General features: G+C 38.6%; 1 protein-coding gene across 2 annotated transcripts in view; it reads right to left on the reverse strand.

Moving 5' to 3' along the window:
* Nucleotides 1–4,116: 4,116 nt before the first annotated feature.
* The window catches only part of NALF1 (NALCN channel auxiliary factor 1), a 587,545-nt gene continuing 567,081 nt past the window's right edge, over nt 4,117–24,580 (reverse strand). The window contains exon 3 of one of the 2 annotated variants that reach the window (XM_060080203.1): nt 4,117–6,211. In XM_060080203.1, coding sequence (XP_059936186.1) covers nt 5,922–6,211 — 290 coding nt within the window. In that variant the 3' untranslated portion in view covers nt 4,117–5,921. Of the gene's footprint in view, nt 6,212–7,971; nt 8,019–24,580 lie in introns of those variants that run through there. The other variant, XM_060080204.1, reaches the window with a different exon arrangement.

Genomic DNA, 24,580 nt, shown 5'->3' on the forward strand with positions numbered 1-24,580 from the left:
CCACTAATTCCCTCACTTGGGGGCGATGGTTAGGTTTGTCCGTATTAAACCTAGGCCAGGCTGTCAAGTTCCATTTTATGTTACTGGTCCCTTCGGAAAAGACTGCAGCTAGATGTGAGTCCATTGTAGCTAACCCAACAGAGTTTTCTTATCTTTCTCTTTCTGCTGTTCCCATTACCGACTCTTTACCCCCAAGAACGTTCCTGCTTCAGGTCTAGATGCAAAAAGGTCCCAGGGAGGCATGAGAAGCAGGACATGAGTCAAGTCCTGGAACACGGAAGAGTCACAGGGAAAGTTAGAGCCAGGAAATTCTGCAGCACTCAGCAAAAGGAACTCTCCAAGCAAATCCAGAAGACTTCCCCTTGTCGCCAAGCTGAAACCCTCTTCATGTGGCACATATTGCCAGCTGTCAATATTCTACTGTGTGAAAAACATTTCCAGGAATCATCCACTCTGAACCAATAGGACAGCACATTTTAAAAGCCAATGTCTGGGGCTTCCCTGGTGGCGCAGTGGTTGAGAGTCCGCCTGCCGATGCAGGGGACACGGGTTCGTGCCCCGGTCTGGGAAGATCCCACATGCCATGGAGCAGCTGGGTCTGTGAGCCATGGCTGCTGACCCTGCACGTCCGGAGCCTGTGCTCTGCAACGGGAGAGGCCACAACAGTGAGAGGCCCATGTACCGCAAAAAAAAAAAAAAAAAAAAAAAAAAATAGAAATAAAGGATTTCTGTAGCTGCTAGCATACCACATAAAGTTGTAGTGAAACCTGAATTTTTCACATCATTCGTAGTCTCTCAGAATTGGGTGGTATTATTACTTTGGCTCTATGTTTTTATTTACCCAAAAATTGTACTTGAGTGAATTTAGAATAAGAATTTTAAAATAACATATGAGTTTATATAGTTGTCCCTATTTTTAATATATCACACATCATCAACAAAAATGGAAATATTGTTTCAGTGCAAACATTAAGGTACTTATTATGATATGGAAATTAAAGTCACATGGGGGAAAGGAAGAAAAGGTAAAGAGAAAAAGTAAAAGAACAGTCAAGTCGTCCCCACTGCCCCCACCCCTGCCTGCCACATGCTTGCTGGATTGGACCCGGGCCACGGCAGTGAAAGCTCCAAATCCTAACAACTAGACTGCCAGGGAACTCCCCAGTTCAGAGTTTTTCTAATGTCCATATAGAATTTTAACTTTTGCTTTGATTTTACCATCTTATCATGCCATCTATTTTACAGTGAAATGGCCAATGGGAAATGGACATAAGTTGAAATTTGCTTTTCAAAGCCAGTGGCTTCCTCATTAGCCAGCACTCAGACAACTGGAATCTTGCAGCAGCCAGTGTTGCAGTGAGCTGGGGGTTTAAGGAGAGACAGTCTCCGTTTCTATATATGTAGGTCAACAGCCTATATCCACAGATCAAGGTCCAGAGTCTGACCTCCAACTAAAGTTTTAAGGGTGAAAGTGTTTGAAGCTGTTATAGTTGGAAATATGGAGTGGGTAAGACACATGCCAAGACACCCACATATCTATTAGGTGGGTGAGAGGTGGATGGGAGGGGAAGAGAGAGAAGAATTAGTGAAATAAGAAGGTTAATGAATAGACCTGCTTAATCCATTAATTTACTGAGAGTTAATTTACTTAGACTTAGTCAATAACTTCTCAGCCTTCCTAGTTTTTTCACTGTGATTTCATTGTGTGGAAATTGTAGTACTAATTTAAGACAAAAGAGATATCAACTCAGCACAGACATATATTCATACAGAATAAATGTAAATTTACTGCAGTGTTTTTGCTTAAGGAACCAGAGGCACCCTCTTGTTCTCTCTCTGTTTATCTATCTCACTATAAAAATATGCCAGAGATATATAACCCTTTCTCCCTATATACACACATGGATGCATATATAGTCAAATACCCATCTGCAGTTATAGTGAAAATAAGATGCAGTTTTCATTTCTTTGCAGATTGTATGCTTCCAGTTGCAATAACGCTGTAAATTTGGCTGTTACCAAGAAAGAACTAAAACAGTGCCTGAGACTGATCAATATTTTAATGTTGTCCAGATACCAAATGTCATCTGCCAATTCAGGTATTTGGCATATGGGTCTGACACCCAACTACATCTTTCATTTATTATTTTTTTCCTGGTAAAAATGAGGCTCTTATTCATTCATGCAAAAATCCATTTTTGTTTTCCTTCCCTCCTCCCTCCCTCCCTTCCTTCCTTCCTTCCTGTCTGCTTTTTTCCTTGCTGTGCTCCTGCCTTCTTTTATTTTAATGACTACAGGTCCTAGTAATTAACAGTATCAATTCATTGGTGAGGAACTAAATTGTTTTTTTTTTTTTATCATGGTGTCATTTAAAAGAACAACTTCTGCTTACTATTTGTGGGTGAGGGGAACAATACTATCTTTTTAATGAAGGAGAAGTCAATATAATGTACCACCAAACATCAATGCAATAAGGAGTAATATATAATTCCACTTATGTTAGCTGACATTTGGTTTTGCAGTATCAACATATTCTTCAAACTGGGATTTCTCTATTGCAGAAAAAAAAGACAATCATAAATATGGAGAATTCTGTTTCATACATTTGTGAAGAATATAGTTTTCTTGATTTTCAACTTGTTTTCAGAAATAATTGTTTTAATATCATAATTCATTAGCTAGTATGCAGTGGATATCCACCACGAGGAATATAGAACAAGATGATGATTACAAAGGCGCAATGTCTGAATATTTTCTGTGCAGAACATCAAGCATGTTATCAAGTAGGAACACTACTGCAAATGATCCATGGATGTAGTGAGATTTGGATCACCAACTGGTTGCATCACAAATCATCAATGGTTGTTTCTTGACTTTGTAAAGGAGTCATTGACTATTTGGATTGTTTAGCCAATCGCAGGAATAGCTGCTTTAGTTCACTGTGTCAGTGGAAATGTCATAAGCAAATGGTTACCCATTTACAATCATAAATACTAGGCACGGAGGCCCTTCTCACATCAGAGTAAATGTGGCAAGAAAAAAATCTGACCAGAATTACAGTGGATTCCACCTCTGGCTGACCTGCCATTCCCCTTCCCACCCCACCACCTCTTCCTCACCTAAGCGAGAATTTCGTATTCACAATACTGCATGGGTTTTCCCAGCTCTTGAACTTGCCTTTTGGAGGGCTTACCCACCATGTAAAGTAGTGGTGGTTTGGGTTTCCCTCTTTTGGCCGCCATTCTCCCAAAACCAAAGCTAAAACATGGGCAGGTGGAACCATCCAGTCCCCTTATTCTGGAAAAGAATCTTAATCAGTTGCAAAAAATATTAATAGAAAATGAAACCCCATTGTTTATTTTGGTTTTTTTTGAAACTCCATTGTTAAGGGATGCTATTTGTTGTCACTTTGCCCTGTGTCTAGAAATAGTAACTTCTTGTCATCCCAGTAAGAGCGGGTGGAACTTGCATCTTCTGTTGTGTTATTTTCCTGAAAGAATGGACTTGCTTCTGGCATGAACAGAAGCACAAGGAACACTGAAGAAACAGAGAGTGGGATGGGGTTTGTCGGGCAGAGGTAGACGAAGGTCACGACAAACTTTGTTGTGGTCGTATACCTTAAGGTCATTAAGAGGTCAGTGGAAAAAGAGCTCATCTGATACGTTCTTCCCCATGAGTCATCACTCACCCCTCCCCCTCCAGTCATTGCTCCCTAACCCTTCTCATCCCACCCCCAACTCCACTGAAATCTAGAATCCTCCACTAATTAGGCTTTACCAAAACTCACTTCTATAAGTCTCGCAAAATTCAATGCAGTTAATATGCGCCAGAGCCGCTGTCCACCCACTGTCCCCAGAAATAGTACCATTATTTTCATAAATTACAAATGCTGTGCCTGTGTGGGTGCACGTGTGAATGTGTGTTTGCATTTGAATAAAAAACAAATTTCAAAAAAGGAACAAAAACTGGAGAATTTTGCATTTTGGGTGGTTTTTTTTTTTTGTATTTGCGCAGACCATTTTAGGATTTTCAGTCTCAACAAAACACTATTAAAACAAAGAATCTAGTAAAATATTTGTGCATGTACTGCTAAACAATTCTAGCAATTTTATTAAGCAATACCTTTATTATTTTGAATATTCTTAACAGACTGGAACAAAACAGGTTTTTTTTTTTATTCAAAACAAAATATGCATACTGTAACGCGTGTCGCAGAGTTAGGTATGATGCAGAGATTAAAGTTTTGTTTCAACAAAAACAAATGCCTGGGGGAATTTCATAGCTAGAAAGTTAGGAACTAAATTTTGTTCGCTAAGAGGACCTTTTCCATGGTTTTCCTTCATCTGCCAGCTATACAGCAATCATCCCTGAAATGCAGTTCCCGAGTGTAGGTAGAGAATAGTAAAGAATGTGAAGTGATTCTTTTAAAATTATTTGTTTTGTTTGTTTGTTTTAAAAACAGCCCTTATTAACTCTCCCTTCCACTGATTCTACTGTAAACTCATAAAAGCCTTTTTTTTTTTTTTTTTTTTTTTTTTTTTTAGAAAGCAAATTCATAGACACTCAGCAGGTAAAATGTTCCCACAAAAAGAAAAAATACAAACAGAGTAATCCGATTTCTCCTCTTGCCTTCAACTATCTAGAGCATGTGAGAGTGGTAATGTTTCTGTACTTGAATGAAAATGGCTAACCTAGTTTTTGAAAAGTTCTTTTTGATAATGCAGAATTGCATACACTTTATACCTGGAGTAATTAAAAACTGTATGTGGGGGAAATACTGGGGTGAAATGGTCTAGATTCTGTATGCTGCAGGTGTCTGAGCACATCTGCTAGCCCTCCACAATGGTAAAGGAGGAAAAAGAAGTCCAGATTTGAGTCCTCAGAATCCTGTTCCTGTAACAATGGCCAAAAGGTGCTCGTGTAGTCCTGCAACAGAACTGAAATCCCAGGGAAAGCCCAGCCACCTGCGGCTTCAGGGGAGGACTCCCTACCTCCTTACACCCCCATTCTGGGCGGCTGCTTCCAGCCACCTGACCAGCGAGGAAGGCCTTGGCCCTTGGAAGGGGGAGCTGGACCAACCGAGTTCATGGGAGTTTTCTATGCTTTTGTTTTATTTTCAACGTAAAGATGTGCTAACTGTGGGACCCCACCTGTTATGGAGAGCACTTGTTTGTTCAGCTAGAAAGGGCCCCCCTGGTTCTGCTCCGTTGCGGGTTTGCGCAGCAGCGGCTCAGAGGCCCAGCGGAGCGTGCACTGCGCCCACTCACGGCAGCTGCGACAAAGACAGAAGCAAGCGGATGTCGTCTGCTGTGGGTGGGGAAGGCCCGGGGCGGGCAGGCCGGGAGGGGCGTGGGTTCCAGAGGCAGGAGGGAGAGTCAGGGAGTTTTTTTATTTTTATTTTTTTTGTTGTTTTCTTTTTTTTGTCTTTTTTATTTTTTTATGATTTTTTTTTTGTGTGTTGTTGTTGTTTGCTATACCGTGAGGTCATAGCCATCATTCCGCTAATAGAAACTGACAGGACATGAGACAGAACTATCTGAGGAACACACACAATGACTAGAAATATATATATAGAGAGAGACAGTGAAAAGACTTAGTTTACCTCTGAGAAACCATCCCCCCCAAATAAATCCTGTATTAACAAGTGCAAAAACAAAACAAACAGATAAACCCAAATCAAAAGGAAAGCAAAGAAAACCTCCAAACATTAAAACACAGTGTATAAAATGGTGTGAGAAATTGAAGTCACTTTCCAGCCTTTTAGTCCATAAAAAGCTGTGTGTGTGTGTCCTTGTTTGGATTCAGGTCCCTCTGTTCCAGTTTGGCCCTCCAGGCCCTGCACGAAGTGATGCGCGGGTCAGAGCACCCAGGCCATGATGCCAGTGGCCAGGGCGGCAGGCATGCTCCAGGGTCCAGCGTCCCTACTCCTTGCTGGCCGAGCGCTCGTCAAGTGCGTGGATGCCCCCGAAGCCCAGGGCTGTGGCGTTCTGTGCCGCCGAGGCCGTGAGAACTGTGTGAAGGAGCATCAGCACAAGGACACACAGTCTGAGTCTGCTGGGGCCCAGCCTGGGTGCTGCTGAAGCAGGGAGCGACGTCCTGGGACAGGAGCTGCCTCTGTCCACCGTCCCCTTGTAGGGGGTGTTGGATTTTCCCTCTCTCCTGACGTCACAGCATTCTGGTTCATCATTGGTTAGAAAGGTTTCGTAGAGCCCTGGGGGGTGAAGAAAGGGCAAGGTTAACAGGCAAGAGGAAGATGGGTAGGAAGGCACTCAGGGCAGACGGCAGCGTGTACTTTAACATCTGATCCACAACATCTTACAGCAATGGAACATTTTGTAAAGGAGAGTCAAGTCCATACAATCTGGGTCAATGGTCAACCGTGCTCTCAAACCAGTACTTTGAGGTTCCTCATGCTCTTATTGTACTCTTGGTGGTCATCCATGAAAGTTCTGTGTTGTGATGAATACAGGATAAAAGATTTCATTAGGTCAAAACCAGAACCTGAGGTTCTGGATCAACTTGGTGACCAGGAACATTCAACCACCATTTTCTCTTTAACAGGAATGTGATTAATTAATGCAATGCGTAAAGTGACACCCACTAGTTATGAGTTAGCATATTTAGCATATTTTATTTATGAAACCACCAACAAATCATAATACCAGAGCTACAGGAACCATGTTACTAATCACGTCCCCTCAGGAACCTCACCAAGGCTCACATCTCCCTTTCTTGATGAATGGGCTTAACATCTACACACCCAAAGCATGACCATTTCCTTTTGTAAATACTTCTCTTATTCTTCCATTTGCTATTCTATTGATGACTGCCTACATTGAAGCCTGTATTGTCTTTTGCCTGGACCACTGGGGGAGGAGTCTCTGTCTCATCCTTCTCCCTTTCCCATCCTCCAACATTGCTTTTTAGTGATTGTGGGTCTAGCTCACTCTCTCTTTCTCTCTTATTCTCTCTTCCTTTTTTCTCTTCCCTCACCACAGAATCTCTCCTCTTTCTGCCTTCTCTTTTCCCTTCTTCCTCTAAAAACACACATTGTTCTTATTTTTAAATTGATAAGTGGAGACTTTCAAAGTGATGAAAAAGAATAAAACAACTGGCTATCTAAATCTTCCAATCTCATTTCTTGATAGATTATAAAATTTTTACGTGGTCGCTTAAGCCATTTTGTATCCCCCTTTTTTTTTTAACTTGACTGAAACATTTTTTCATGATATTTAGCATGAAGTTTCTACACAAATTTTATTCTGTTACTCTCAAGCTTGAAAAACTTAAAAATGACGATAGAGTAATTGTTAGGATTCAATACGATGTCACATGTAAAGTGCTTGGCTCAATGCCTGGCACAGAGAAATAACTTGAAAAATTTGACTACTGTGAATTATAATCACTATTAATAGTGCCTCATTGACTCGACCTTACTCATGAAATCTAGTCTCCTTTCCTCTCTCTCCAGACTCACTGCTCAGTGCTCCAGACATCCTCAACTCTTGGCTGATCTCAGAACACGTGACACTTCCACCCACATATGTACCACGGCTCAAGCTTCCTTTCTGGAATTTTCTCCATCAATTCATAGAAGTAACTCTCATTTCTCCTTCAGGTTCAGCTCACATGGAATTCCCTTTGTGACGCCTATATTCATAGTCCTGGGCACCTAGTGCATTTTGTGTAACTCTTCAATAGAGCAATTATTATTTTTTCTTTTAATCACAATTGCTCATTTTCATGTCAATTTCCTTACTTATGTGTCACCATAAGAGCAAGAACTATATAGTATCAGCCTCGTGTTCCCAATATGTTGCAGAATGCCTGAATAAAATAGGTACTTAATGAGATTTGTTACATGAATAAGCTCAATATATATTTATTCAATAAAGAGTCTATTAAATAGTATACACTGCAATCTTCAGTTTCTTTAAAAAAATGACCAAGATATCCTTATAATGATGCTTACAATATTCATTTCTTCTTAGGCATTCAAAGGTAAACTTCACCTTCGCCTAGGTAGAATATGGAAAAAAAACTGAATTAATGAGGTCTGCAGCTCTGACATTTTTATTGTATGTATTTTATTCTTTTTTCAAATAAGATACCTCACTGGTAGACTAATCATTTATTGAAGTATACGTCTTCCAAAATTATATTCTACAAAGAAGACAGTTTATAGTTAAGATTATAACAATAGAAATCTAAAGGTCATTTAGGTCAACATTTTAGAATGGTAACAGTCAGAATATCTTTAACAATGTCATCCAGATAAGAAGCTCTTCCAAAGTTGCTCAGAAGCCAGGTCACTGATTTAGACCTAAAGTCATTTCAGAAAAAATAAGGCAATTTGTTCAGGTCAATCAATGTACTCTTCTTTTGGACTAAAAAAAATTAATACTCTTTCTTTTTACATTGTCTATCTTTTTAATAAGAATTTTTATTCAGAGTTATCCATGCATATTAGTAATCAAATAATTCTACAATATATTTTATAAGAAAAAATTCCTCCACCTCCTCCATCCCAAATTCTTCCTTCTCAGAGGCAAATATTGCACTTTTTTATTTGTTTCTGTATTGGCTCCATTTCTGGAAATAACCTGTTTTATACTTTTCGTGATTTTTCATTTTTTATCACTATCACTTGTAGATTCCTCCCGCCCCAACCCCGCCACAGGACATGTGAGGATAAAACATTCATTCTGCACCTTCTCCAGCTCATAGGTGACCCCCTTCCTCTTTGGTAGCATGTTTAATACTCGGTGTTCCTTTATTGGGATGCTGTAAAAACAATTGTCAACTCAGACGTGCAGTAAACTTTCATTTTCCATTCCATTTGATTCCACTTTGTTTTTCCTAGAACTAATACTTACTAATTCTTAGAGTTTTCTACAGTTACTAATTCAGCACCCATTACGTTGACAGCTCTTTCCTACCAGTTGTATTTTCCTGAAGAACTATCTCCTGTAGTCTTTTACCATCTGGACTGGTGGCTTTTATGCCTAATGCATAGATTCCAGCCTGAAAACTCCAGTGAACCTTCCTCTTGGGGATGCTGGCTGCCTCTTTCCCATGGATTTCCTGTCTCCTGTTCCTTACACCTCTTTACTCATTTTGGTGGACTGGGTATCTAGTATTTTCATAAGGACAAACTCTTGGGAGTAAATTTCTGAGAAGCTGTATGCCTAAAAACGTTTACCTCACGTTTAATGGATTGTTTGGCTGAGTATGGAATTCTGGCTTAGAAATTCTTATAATTCAGCTTTATTTGAGTGATACTCCCATATTTAGTTGTTGAACCTCTGGGACCTGTCCTATAATATTCTTATCATCTCCCTTGTTCATCACTTCATCCCTTGCTCTGCTCTCTGGAGGATTTGGTGAGCTTTACCATAAAATAATTTTACTGAGTTTTTCTTTTTTTTAAAAAAAAAAAATCACATTTTAATTTCAAGAGCTCTTTTATATACTCTGAATTTCTTTTTTCAAGTGACTGTTCTCATTTCACAGTTGCAATACATTCTTTTATTACTCTGAGATTTTTACAGCACTTCTATTTGTTATGTTTTATTTCCTCCCTGCAGGCATTCTTTTTTCTCCAGATCGTTTTTTTCTTCTTTGTTTGTCTCTTACTTTTTACGTGGGAAGCCCTCCTCACGTCTGTCACCCAGTCCAACAACGTTCTCCAACCATCTCCAAAAAATAGTTCCCCTCCCACAAAGAAATATGCCAGCACTTTTCTCTGGAGAGGGAGGCATGGGTTATGGAGATCTGACAGCCTCATATACAGACTTCCACCTGGTCTCCCTTATGTTGTCACCTCCTCCGAAGCATTTCATGCTGTCAATTCCTGTGTCTGGAGAGAGTCTTGGATGAAAATCTGGTTGACTCTTTGCTTCCTCTCTGCTGCTTTAGCATTCACTTTTCTAGGTGTCAGCAAATCCTTTCACATGCACCAATTTTCTTTCTAGTTTCTAAGAGGATTTGGTTGTTGTCTCCTTATCCATTCTTCTCTCCTTTTGGATTTATGCCTCATAACGATGTCTTTTCTCTTGGGTCTGCCTAGGAAACTTTACTGTACTTTTCTCTACATTGGTCTGCTTTGTCCTGATCTCTGACTCACTCCTTCAGCCAGGAATGCTGCCTGTGGCTGGATTCTGCCTCAGTGTCTCCCCAGAAACTGAAGACACAGGGCATCTGCGAAGGACCAAGCCAGCCTCGGATTTTTTTCCCTCTGTGGAATCCTTGTTCCCTAACTCCCTCGCAGGTACAGTTCTGAGTTCTCTCTAGTAAACCGTCTGGATACAGATGCTTCCTGGGAAAGCCTACCTATAGCAGCCAACCCTTCCTCATCCTTCAAAGAAACTATAAGAACATATTACTTAATTTAAAATGTTCTCAAATAATCTCATTGCACAAACATATAAGAGATCGGGATTAGGAAAGGAAAAGAGCAATTTTTTCAGTTAATGAAATGTTGTTCTTCTACAGTTTGCTACAAAATGTTCTATCTGCAATCTCTAATGAATCATTACCTATTTGACATTGAAAATAATAGTAGTAGCAATTATTCTATCTTATAGTACCAACCTCATGAATTATTTCTGAGTATTAAATAATACACATAAACTGTCTAGAACAGTGCCTGGCAGGTAGTAAAATGTCACGTAATATTAATTATTCCTCTTATACATTGGGATAAATAGCAGAGTCAGAATTTATTATTAGGAAGGGCTTTAAAGAACATCTAATTCAAATTCTTTTTCTGTTTTCAATTAGTCTAAGCCACTCACATAAAAGCCTTATTTTTTACAGCTCAAAACAATTATTCTAGTATAGTCAGTATAAATAACATCTAAGTGCAGGAAAGACATTCTAAGGAAATCCTTAAAATAAACACATATTATTTCAATATAACCCTTCATTATCTCAGTAATTTACATTTTGCCATCTTTAAATCCAGGAATATGGGACTAATTTTTCAAATATTTGAATTAGTAATATGCTTTATAATATCTTTCCAAATGCAAAAGTTTAGAAAACAGTGAAGCAAAAAGAAGGGGGAAAATTACCCCAAACCTAATTTCATTAAGATGAAAAAAGAAACAAGAAGAAACTGTTGGAATTTGTTTCCTCAACTTTTTACTAACATGGACACACATATACCGTCAGACCTCATTTTATTGCACTTCACTTTATTGAGCTTCACAGATATTGTGTTTTTTACAAATTGAAAGTTTGTGGTGACTATCCAGCAAGTCTAAGGTGCCACTTTCTTCTATTTTTCATTTGCTCACTTTGTGTCTCTGTGCCACATACTGGTAATTCTTGCAGTATTTCAAACGTTTTCACTTTATTATATTTGTTATGATGATCTGTGATCAGTGATCTTTGATGTTACTACCAAAATTGTTTTGGGGGTGCCACAAACTGCATCCACATAAGATGGCAAACTTGATCAATAAATGTGGTGTGTTTGCTCCACCGACTGGCCATTCCCCATCTCTCCCCCTCTCCCTCAGGCCTCCCTATTCCCTGAGACAAAACAATATTGAAATAAGGCCAATGAATAACCCTACAATGGCCTCTAAGTGTTCAAGTGAAAGGAAGGGTCACATGTCTCTCACTTTATATCAAAAGCTAGAAATGATTATGCTTAGTGAGGAGGGCATGTTGAAAACTGAGATAGGCTGAAACCTAGACCTTTTGTGCAAAACAGTCAGATTGTGAATGCAAAGGAAAACTTCTCGAAGGAAGTTAAATGTCTACTCCAGTGAACACAGGTATAATGAGAAAGTGAAACACCCTTAGTGCTGATATGGAGAAAATTTGAGTGGTCTGGATAGAAGATCAAACCAGCCACAACATTAGGCAAAGCTTAATCCAGAGAAAGGCCCCATCTCTCTTCAATTCTGTGAAGGCTGAGAGAGGGGAGGAAGCTGTAGAAGAAAGCTTGGAAGCTACCAGAGGTTGGTTGATGCGGTTTAAGGAAAGAAGCCATCACCATAACATAGAAGTGCAAGGTGAAGCAGCAAGTACTGCTGTAGAAGCTGCAACAAGTTATCCAGAAGATCTAGCTAAGAGAATTAATGAAGGTAGTTACACTAAACAAGAAATTTTCAATGTAGATAAAACAGCCTTATACTGGAGGAAGATGCCATTTAGACTTTCATGGCTAGGCAGAAGTCAATGCCTTTAAGCGTCAAAGGACAGGCTGACTCTCTTATTAGGCACTAAAGTAGCTGGTGACTTTGAATTGAAGTCAGTGCTCATTTACCATTTCTAAAATCCTTAAGAATTATGCTAAGTCTACTTTGCTCATGCTATTAGTGGAACAACAAAGCCTGGGTGATGGTGCATCTGTTTACTGAATATTTTAAGCCCACTATTGCAACCTACTGCTCAGAAAAAGATTCCTTTCAAAATGTTACTGCTCATTGACAATGCACCTAGTCACCCAAGAGCTCTGATGGAAATGGACAATGAGATTAATGCTCTTTCCATGTCTGCTGACATGACATCCATTCTGTAGCCCATGGATCAAGGAGTAATTTTTACTTTCAAGTTATTACTTTTAAGTAATAACTTAAAAAATTTATTTTGTAAGGCTGTAGATGCCATAGGTAGTGATTCCTCTGAGGGATCTGGGCAAAGTCAATTGAAAACTTTCTGGAAAGGATTCATCACTAGAGACACTATTAAGAACATTCCTGATTCATGGGAAGAAGTCAAAGTATCAACATTAACAGGAGTTTGGAAGAACTTGGTTCCAACTCTCATGGATGACTTTCAGGGGTTCAAGACTTCAGTGCAGGATGTAACTACAAAGGTGGTAGAAATAGCAAGAGAACTGGAATTAGAAGTGGAGCCTGAAGATATGACTGAATTGCAGCCATCTCATGATCAAACTTGAAAGATAAGGAGTTGCTTCCTATAGATGAGCAAAGAAAGTGATTTAACGTTATCTCCATTCATTTGAGCATCTTTGATATATCATGGTCCATTATTTTAATTTTTCTTGATCTTTTTATATTTTTCTTTGCACTGTGTTCTACATCTAAGAGTTTCACAATGATTGGAAAAGGGAGTTCCATCCAGTTACCCTTACCGTCAGATCTGTAGTGCTTGGTCTTGCCTTCATCCTCATATAATAACATTTTCAAACATTTAAAAATGTTTCTTTACCACTCCCTTTGTTGTCTACCATTTGCTGTGTGAACTTAAGTGCGTATCTTTTCATAATTTGTTAAATATGTGCAGTTATTCATTCTCCTAGAATTACGTTTTAAAAACATCACACACACTTGGGCAAGTTTGTCTAATTATCAGGATCATTGATGAGGAAGTTATCTAAATTTTACTTCCTCCAACTCCTAATCCCTCTTCATTTGGGGGGGCTCTATAATCAGATGTTTGAAACTTATTTATTGTCAAATTACTAACATTTTAATATCTTCCCTTCCAGTAATGATTAATAACATTTGCATATTGTTTTATATGTACCTTATTCACAGATTATTTGGTTGCAATTAATAGAAACTCACGGGAGCTAATTTAGGCAACAAAACAAAACAAAACCTAGAGCAGCTAATGGGAGGAATACGTGAAAAATTCAAGCCTATTCTATGAGATACAAGACTGAGAGCACACAAGGGAACATGAAGAACTAAATTAAGAAATAGCATGGTCATCAGAAGTAGGGGTGCCCCCTATAGCACCAGAATGATCTCTGTTTCCTGCGGCACATCTCCCTCATTTATCTTTGGGCTTTTTCATGGAGATAGGACTTCATTGTTTTGTTCTCTTAATTCAATGGCATATGGGACTGACTGGAATTGCTGGGTTCCAGTGACATGCTCCTGGGGATGAAGATCGACTTATTTGACTGGTTTATGCTGGTCTCATCAGCCACACCAGAGAGAGATTCCCACAGAACAAACATAGCTGTGCATGTAGGTTCACTCTCTGAAAGAAAAACGTGAAGTCAGTGTTTTTCTTTCTGCTCAAATCTGATATTTTCCACCTTGGAGCTTGTAGGCTATTTCCTCCATTCTCAAAAATCAAGAATGTTTGGAAGTTGATCTAATTTCCTTAATTTTTCCAGAATGGGAAGAACCACTTTAATCTGCCAGTAAGAGTGTCTCTAAGCTCAGGAAAGATATTTCCCAGTCTTCATTTGGTTGTTATTTCTTTTGTTTACTGTGTATTATGTGTTTTCAATTTATCACATTCCCTCTCATCATTTTTATAGTTTTGGTCTCCACCTTGGACTTTGCCTCTGTCTTCTTCAAGCTTATCCTCCACTTTGCTTACTTCAATCTCTATATGGTTGATACTATAAGTGTATAACATATTTGCAATTGTTTTCTGTTGCCCTGCAATATATATATATGTATTATATATATTAATCTAAATTAATTGTTATGTTTGCCTGATTCCCAGCCAAATTTCCTTTCCATGTTTCTCCCCTTGTTTTAAAGGGTCTATATGTCCTTGAATTTTATTGAGAGCAGATGCTGTCTAAAATTACCCTTGTAGTAACTTTTCTTAAATATATGCTATCATTCTGTCTCTCAAACTCTGTCTTCCTTCTTTTATGTGAAGTATATTTTATTAGGTTCCATATTTCATTTTCTCTGTGTTAAAAGTTGAATAGATTTGCCCTCCAAATGTATCTTAAATACCTAAATCCTAGTACCTCAAAAGGTGACCTTATTTGGAAATAAGGTTTTAAGAGACTTAATCAAGTTAAGATGAGGTCATCAGCAGGGTGTGGAGGGTAGGCGTGCATAATCCACTATGACTTTTGCTGGTTTTTGTTTTGCTTTTTCTTTGTTTTTATGTTGGAAGTGAGTACCTTCATAATTCTATACAGTGTGTTCATATGTCTATTTCTTAATCCAGTGATTTTAGATCATATCTATTCTCAACTGACAAAGTTGAGTAGATTCATGTCTGTATAGTTCTCTCCTATCCCATTAATCTCATATTTGGCTAGCCATTGCTTTTGTTCTAAACTATGGTTACATCTTCTTACATGTTTTCATTCTGTATGTTAATTTTGAAAATTGAAAGTGAAATAAAAAAAATTCTTAGAGTTCATGTCATGCCATTTCATTACAGTAACATCATTCAAATAATTTAAAATATCAGGCAAAATAGATGATTACTTTATATATTTTATCAATTCATAAAAATCATAAAAATTTTAGATAGCTTTATATTTGACTCACGATTCCCTTGCACATTTTTTTCTGAGATTCTAGTTGTCTTTCATTCTTCATATAATCAGGAAAAATATTATATCTTCATCCCTATGTCACTAAATCAATTTCATAATCATAACAATTTCAGTGTTCTAATATGAACAGGTTATTTTCGATGCACAGATATTATCTTATGATTTATTTTACTCCACCACAAATATTGAGAGCCTACATTACCCTCTTTCTTGTAACACTCTTTTGTTTTACTAGAGTAAAACTACAAGTAATGTTTCAGATGGGATATGTAGAAGGTAAACTTTCAAGAATATACACATTTAATTGAAACAGACTTCATTCTCCTATTTGAAAGACATTTTGCCTGGGTATAGGATCCAAGACTCACAATCTCTTCTTCTGATAACTTTGGAGGCATTACTCATTGCATCCTGGGGTCCAGTGCTGTGGGAGAAAACTATGACTGTATTTGTTTCCTGTCGATGTTGTAGCAAATTACTACACGTTAGTAGCTTGAAACAGCACTCGATTATTTACTCACACTTCTGTAGGTCACAGTCTAGGAGGGTTGGCTCGTTTCTCTGCTCAGTGTTAGCAAGGCCAAGATCGAGATGCTGGCAGGGCTGAAGTCCTTTTCAGGGTCTCTAGGGGGGAATTCACTTCTAAGCTCATTCAGGTTTCTGGCAGAGTTTGGTTCTCCATGCTTCTAGGATTGAGGTCCTTGCTTGCTGTTGGATGGGGCTGTTCTCAGACTCGAGAGGCCATCCTCATCCCTGGGCTCATCCTCCTCCATCTTCAAAGCCAACAGTGACAGTGTGTAGTCTTTCTCATTCTTCTAACCTCTCTGACCTCTCCTTAAGCCCCATCTTACCTGAATCTTACATTGTGTCTTTATGACTGACTGCCTTCGCTGCTTTTCAGAGCCTGTGTGATTAGATGGGACTCACCTAGATGATCCAGGATAATCTCCATATCTCACAACCACAACCGTAATCATAGCTGCAAAGTCCGTTTTGCCATGTAACACACTCACAGGCTCTGGGCATTAGTTCATGGGCATCTTTTTTGGGGGAAGCCATTATCCAGACTCACATCCATGCCACATGCAAAAACTCTTTACCCTACCCCAAGGTCCCAAGTCTCAACCCAATACAACTCCAAGTGCAGAAATCTCCCCTAAGTCTCATCAGTCCAAAACCCTCAAATTTCATTATCTGTATCACCTAAATTAGGTATTGATGTGACTCTAAGCATAATCCATCCCAGGATAAAATTCCTCTCCATCTGTGAAACCAGAAAGTAAGTTATCTGCTCCCAACACATGATGGTGAGACAGGCATAGACTAATAGTTGCAGACATTCTGCTTCAAAAAGGGAGAAGATGGAAGGAAAAGTGGTCATCAACCTAAATCAACTTTGAAATCTACTTGCACAAACTCCATCAAGTTTCCAGGCCTGTGCATGATCCTTTGCAATTCTCAACTCCACCTTCTGGGCTCACTTCTCCGTCCTCTAATTCATCTTTCCTTTCTTATAAAAAGTTGCATCTGTGTGCAGCTGAGTAGTTTCACTAGCAAGTTTCCACCAGTAGAATTCTGAGGGTCCAACAGCCTTCCTTCACTTCATCCTGTCTCTGTCCCTTTCTGCCCAAGCTGGCAGTGTTTTTGCTAATATAAACTTCTCCATAACTTTGTGAGACTCCTGTCTATGTCACAAGGGTTTACCCCATTAGACAAGAAGCTCCCCCACAAATCCTCCCTATATAATCCCTCCTCTACTTTAGGCTACTGCTCAAAGGGCTGAGGGGAATCCATGAGTCCCACCCTTAATCTCTTCAAAAGCCTTTTGTATAAATTAATACTCTGACCTTCCAAACTTTGTGAGGTCTTAGAATGGTTGTACAGCCATACCCTCAGAAGTTTTGTTTGGTTTTCTCTAGAGTATGCTTTCCTGACAGCAATTTGTTTTACCTTTTGCCATCTTGGTAGACTGAGATTTTCCCAAATCATCAAATCCTGGATTCTATTGTTTAATAATTCTTTTCTCAGTGTACCTCTCTCCTTACGCATTTTATTATGAGTAGCAAGAAAAAGCCAGGTCACACCTTAAACATTTGCTTGGAAATCTCAGCCATAGAGCCAACTTCATGACTTAGCGTCTCTGATTTCCAGATAACTTCAGGATGCAATTCTGCTAAGCTTTCTGATACTATTGAAGATGTTTCCAATTTCCATGAACATGCTCTTCATTCCTTTCTGAGCCCTCACCAGCAGACTTTAACGACCATATTCCTACACCCTGTTCAAGGCAATCTGGGCTTTTTCTATCATGCTCCTCAAAAGTCTTCCAACTTAAGCCAGTGCCTGGTTCCAAAGCCACTTGCACATTTCTAGGTATTTGTTACAGCAACACTCCATTTCTACGTACCGAAATCTGCATTCACTTTCTATTTATAAAAAACTGTCAGACATCACAGTGGCTTAAAATGGCACCCATATATTATCTCACAGTTGTATAGGTTAGAGCCTGGGTTGGTTTTGACTAGTGTCAAAATGAAGTAGAGACATAAGTCAAAACCAACCCAGGCTCCAACCTATAAAACTGTGAGGTAATACATGGATGCCATTTTAAGCCATGATGATGTCTGTGACAATTTTTTATCAGGCTGAAATCAAGGTGTTGGCCTTGATTATCCAAACTGGGTCAGGAGGCTTGTAGAATTCAGTTTCATGTGGCTGTGGCACTGAGCTCCCTGCTTTCTTGCTGGCTGCCAACTGGAGACTCTCAGCCTCCAGAGACCACCTGCATCCCTGGCTCACGGCCTTTTTCTCCATCTTGAAATCTAGCAACAGTGGGTTGAGTCCCTCCTACACCTTCCATTTCTGTGATTTCTCCTTCTGCTTTATCTTTCTGGCTGATACTTCTGTATTCTGTGATTATATTGGGTGGACCTAGATAATCCAGGATAACCTCCCTATTTTAAGATCAGCTGATTAGCCGTCTTAATTCCATGTGCAAAGTCCTTTGAGCCATGTAATGTACCATATTCACAGGCATATCAAGAAAGATCATAGGGGCTAAAATCTTGGCTATGACACAGATGTTAATATCCTTCTCATTTCACCGAAGTCTTGGGTTTGTTATCCTCAGTGAAACCTCTTCGGATATTTCATATATTTGTTGTTTTCTAACATTTCAAGAAGATATGTCTACACGTGGTTTCTTCATAGCTTCTTCTGCTGGTCCCTTTCAATCTGACCATGGTTTTCTTCCACTCTGGAGAAATGCCTTCTAGCATTGCTTTGATAATCAATTCCTTTCCCCACTTCCACCTTCATACCCTTTTGTTTTGTTTTATCCAAAAAGCTCTTATGGGGTTGTCCTGGCCCTTCCACATAATGTTTTACTCTCTTGTCACCTTCAGTTGTCTCCAAGAAGCAGAAGTCTCCTCAGGGTGAGTGAATGGAGATGAAATGGATGAATCGCAGCTCCCCTCCTAACACCTCCAAAAGTCATTACTAAGAAGGCTTCCTCACATCCACCCAGGGAGCTCATTCAATGTCTAGAAAGTCGATCCCTGGATTTTGTGGGCAGACAGCACACTGCATAGATAGGAATGGGGATGATCTGTTGGCTCAGATGTCTGCTCAGAGCCTTTAACCCATCAGAGAATTTCTGGTCTTTTTGTTCTGCTTTCTCTGTGTCCCCAAAACAACCCATGATCATCAAAGGGTCCTATTGGAAGAACAGTTTCCACATCTGCTGTGGTCTTTTTTCAGAACCTGCTCTGAAGGCTCTCACAGTTCTGGTTTCATTCTAGAGTCCTGCATTTGCCTTTTCTCTTCTGTATGTTGTTTATTTAAAAATTTTTTTAAAATTATTTTTGGCTGTGTTGGGTCTTTGTTGCTGTGCGGGCTTTCTCTAGTTGTGGCGAGCAGGGGCTACTCTTCCTCGTGGGGCTTCTCACTGTGGTGGCTTCTCTTTTGTGAAGCATGGGCTCTAGGCATGCGGGCTTCAGTAGTTGTGGCACGTGGACTTCAGTAGTTGTGGCACGAGGGCTCAGTAGTTGTGGCTCACGGGCTCTAGAGAGCAGGCTCAGTAGTTGTGGCACACGGGCTTAGCTGCTCCATGGCTTGTGGGGTCTTCCTGGACCAGGGCTCAAACCCATGTCCCCTGCATTGGCAGGCACATTCTTAACCAGGGCACCACTAGGGAAGTCCTCTGTATATTTTTAGAAACAGTTTCCGTTTTCACTGTGTCCCATTTTCTAGGTTCTATAGCTTCTATGAATGTATCCCATTTTGTAGTTTGTACTTCAATTTCAATAAGAGTTAAGAGACAGGTGGGAAATAAAAGCCTGTTTCAGCTTGCCACCTTGAACCAGAAGTCACACTCGCACTTAAATGCAATGGTTTAGTCATCACCAGGACCATTTTTTGCCATCATGTAAATCCTGAGAGTTGCAAAATATAGTTTTTGAAATTAGCATTTCACCTTTAATAGCCCTTCATTTTATATTTGCGGCAATAGTGGTTTCACATGCATATAACCTAGGATTTATTTAGAAATAACTTACAAAAAATATAAAATTAGCACTAGTATCCAAATTGTATCCACTTTTTTAAAGGTAAAAATAACATAAGTGACCTGTAGAGATTTTGCTAATTTTCTAGGATTATTTTATCATTGGGCTGGTAAAACAATATAAAATGAGAAGTCAGTCTCAGAAATCTAGAAACTAATTTCAAAATCATATGACCATCTGCAGAAAGAATGACTTAGGGGCATCTATATATTTATAATTTTTATAGTATCTTTTTTAAGCAAGGGGAAATTTTAAGTAATTAAGGTATACATTTGAAATAGATTCGTTTTTGTTTTTTTTTTTTGAAAGGAGTGGTGGCAAATGTATCAGGTCCATATGATGAATTTTCAGTCTAACATCACACTGAAATCTAACTACTCCATCCTTTCTCTAAACACCTAGCATTCTGCTTATATCCCAGAGAACAAAAAGTATTTGTTTAATGAGGGGAAGGAACCAAGGGATCATGAAGTAATACTCTGAGTTGTAAAAGACTGTCTTAATGCATTGAATATATTAGCACATGGATATAACCCAATAGTAAAATATAAGTACACATATCAGGAAGAAAAGTGATACAGACTCTCAAGAACGGGTCACACAAGTACCTGCCTATGTAAGGGTCATTCAGAATAGAAAGCTAAGTGCACATTCGATAGAATAGAGATTGTTTTAAAAATGGAAAATCATATGTAATGAAATTAAAATCAAAGGCCCACATTAAAATGGCAAAGAAGTTCTACAAAGAATTCACTCATTTCTTAAGACCATAAGCTAAATTGAGGGATAAATTAGGCATTCAAAATGTCTAGAAGCTAAGCAGATAATTTCCTCAACGGTGGGTCCTAAATTTTTCTAGGATTGTACTAAAAGAACAGAGACTGTCTTCTGCAGTCAGAGAGAATACAGTCTCAACAGAACTAATGAATGATGTTAAATATCACATTTTCATTGTTATCTCTTCTAAAATGGTTACAGTGATATTTTTAGTTATGAAAAATTTATTCTAAGAAAATAGGAAAGAAAAAAAGTTCATGGGTGAAGTAAATATTTTCTCACCAAATATACCATTTAATTTTCCACCTCATTCCTGATGATGTTTTTTAGGGTGTCCTTGATGTAGACTTTATAGGATGACGTGGAGGAAAACCATATCAGTTCCCAGAGGAGTGTAGCTGTTAGCATCCGTACAAACCATCAGAACATTGTAGGACTCAAGGCAGGGGGTGCTGGTGGGACAGAAAGACTCATGTTCCTCTTCCTATTCTGATAAGTTCCCAAGTATCAGGGACTTGTACCAAGTGCAACTAGTAAAAGTCACCTGAGGAAGGAATAAGAATCTTGACTTCTCTTCCATTCCTGTGATCCAGCCATGGTTGCTAAGTGCTTTCATTTTTCCACTTGGGTTCCTCTCATAGATGGGAAAAGTGTTTATGGGATTTCATGAGATGAATTTCAAGGATTCACAGAAATGCGTTTAAGTGTGTCATATGAATCTACATTACAGGAGGATGTGAAAAACTGGATCTCTCATGGATGTTTCCGTGACTTCATGCTGAGTGCTAGCTAGTTCAGCATTGTTACCCAAGAGGAAAATTTCATGGTTCTTGTTAAGAACATTACCTATTATGTTCTATTTCTATTTATTTGTGTTATTTTTCTCTTTGAAGTGACATGGTGAGGATCACATACTGTAAATCAGTGTCATGTTTTAGTAGATAACTCAGTCTTTTTTTAATTTGGCAATCTTTAGTAACTATGACTCTGCAAAGGAAATATCCTTAAAAACAGGAAACTACGAAAATAAGTCTGTGGCTGCAGAATCTCAAACCATGACTTGTAATTGAAGAGACAGTTTTGCTAACGTTTTGATCCATCCATGAATGTATTTAGAGTACAAACAACATTTCCTGCTTTTCTTTCTAAAAAGAAAAACAGACTTTCTGTGTAATCACAGAATACATACAAAGCTATCTCAATGTCTGTGCCCTGCCTACACAGACACATGTTAATGGCTTCAAGGCATGAAAACACCTCATAAATAGACCCAGACTCCAAAAATATGCTTTTTAAAAATGAGTTAGGGGAAAATTATTTTCCTAATTTGATCACCAGTTTTGAAACATTAAATGTGAACAAAAGTAGCTGTGATTTTCATCAAAATATTTTTACTCAAAGATAATGCCAAAACTTAAGTTGGTAGTACATGGACTCTAAGGAAAAGCCAATATTCTAGAATAATTTATAGACAAGAAAACTGTCTCAGTATGTTAGAGTTGACATTAAACTTAACAAAAAGAATATTAACTAGAATGATTAACTGTCTTTATTTGTCAGATGTGAATTGACAAATAAGTTTAAAGTAAAAGAGATATAATTATTCTTTTTTGGAGTGGGGGAAATAATAGGTTTTAACACTCACTTATGACTCTTATTTGAGAGACATAGAACATCTGTTCTTTTATAATAACAAAAGCATATATTCGTTCAATAGTTTTGATATCTACTGGTTTTCTGCTGATTACATTCTTTAAATATATAGAGAAGGACACATACATATATAGTAAAATGAGAAAATATTAAGATGAGAAAAGATTAGACAGAGAAACTGAGAAAATATGAAGAATAACAAAAATGAGGTTTTGAAGTATGTATCTCTCAGAGGCAAGACAGCACAAATGAACATTCTAAGAAGCCAGGCTCCTTGGGCCCCTTGTTTCCTATAAGAAAACAAAGATGCAAGAAAAGGAAAATGTGCACAGGTGATGACAAAAAGAAAGAAAGAAAGAAAGAAAGAAAGAAAGAAAGAAAGAAAGAAAGAAAGAAAGAAAGAAAGAAAGAAAGAAAGAAAAAGAAAGGAAAGAAGGAAGGAAGGAAGAAAGGGAGAGAGAAATAAAGAAAGAAAAAAGATTATATATTAAATTAAGAATTAGACATTAGGAGGTGATATAAAAGAGAAAAAAGACCAATGTAAAAAAGTTCAAATACTAGTATTTAGTGACTTGAAACAATAAGGATGTGTAATATTTTGCTTATAACATTGAGAAATACTCATTATAATATGTATGTCCACAAAGGAATGAGAAATGAGAAGTATAATACACCTCTGGCAAGAATCTATGTCATTAAAACTTTCTGAGTTTTTGGCAATAAATATCAAAAGGCTAAAGTTTTGCATGCGCTTTTACCTGCCAAGTCCAATTCAATGAGTTTAGGGAAATGAATCAGAAGTGTATGGAAATACTGCAGCACAATGGATGGACCCAGAGGTTATCATACTAAGTGAAATAAGTCAGAAAGAGAAAGACAAATACCATATGATAGCATTTATATGTGAAATCTAAAATATGACACAGGGCTTCCCTGGTGGCGCAGTGGTTGAGAGTCCGCCTGCCGATGCAGGGGACACGGGTTCGTGCCCCGATCCCGGAAGATCCCACATGCCGCGGAGCGGCTGGGCCCGCGAGCCATGGCCGCGGAGCCTGAGTGTCCGGAGCCTGTGCTCCGCAACGGGAGAGGCCACAGCAGTGAGAGGCCCGCGTACAGCAAAAAAAAAAAAAAATAAAATAAAATAAAATAAAATAAAATATGACACAAATGAACCTATCTATGAAACAAAACCAGACTCACAGAGATCAGACTTGTGGTTGCCAAGTGGGAGAGGGGGAGGGAGGGATGGAGTGGGAGTTTAGGATTAGCAGATGCAAACAATTATATATAGGATGGATAAACAACAAGGTCCTACATATCATACAGGGAACTGTATCCAATATCCTGTGATAAACCATAATGGAAAAGAAAATGAAAAAAAAAAAGTATAACTGAGTCACTTTGCTGTACAGCAGATATTAAACATAACATTATAAATAACTCTACTTCAATAAAATTGTTTTCAAATGTATGGAAATAAGTATGCATATATGTTCTTAGTAGTATATATATATTTTTTTACATAGCAAAAAACTGAACGTGAAAAAATTCCGGTAGTTAGTTAAACACTCAAGTAATTTACATCATAATCATATACTGTATTATCATGCAAACATGAAATTATGCTATAGAAGCGTATTTAATCATTCAAACCACTATTCACGGTATAAAATGTTGTTTTCCTATTGGTGGTAGATGATGGATTTTCTTATTATCTTCTTTTTGCTGATGGACACTTACTAAATGTTTTTTTTTTTTTTTCTTTTTGGGTCTTAGTTGAGGCATGCGGGATCTTTCATTGTGGCACAGGCTCTTTACTGTGGCATGTGGGCTTCTCTCTAGTTGTGGCGCGTGGGCTCCAGGGCGCGTGGGCTCAGTAGTTGTGGTGTGTGGCCTTAGTTTCCCCAAGGCATGTGGGATCTTAGTTCCCCGACCAGGGATCCAACCCACATCCCCTGTACTGGCAGGCGGATTCTTTACCACTGGACCACCAGGGAAGTCCTGACACTTACTGAATGTTTTTAAATAATTAAGCATGAATTTTCTAGTATAAATATAATAACAGATATTACTTTGCAGAAATGTTGTTGTGAGTTTTTAAGATATTTGATGAAAATGCTTAGACTTTCAAAGAGACGCCATCTTTTCTCTAATCTATTGGTGCTACAGGAAGAGTAAACCCAGCGTTTCTGATGAGGCTCTACCGGCTCTCCTTGGGCTCTTACCAGCGGAGGCTGGCTGGGAAAGGCACGCAGGCTTCCTTGGTCTCTTTGGTGAGGGGGCACCTATGCAGTGGGCAGCTGTTGTTTAGTTCAGGGAACATCCGTGACCCCTCTGGGAA

Source organism: Mesoplodon densirostris, chromosome 17 (assembly GCF_025265405.1).
Source record: "Mesoplodon densirostris isolate mMesDen1 chromosome 17, mMesDen1 primary haplotype, whole genome shotgun sequence".
NCBI lineage: Eukaryota > Metazoa > Chordata > Mammalia > Artiodactyla > Ziphiidae > Mesoplodon > Mesoplodon densirostris.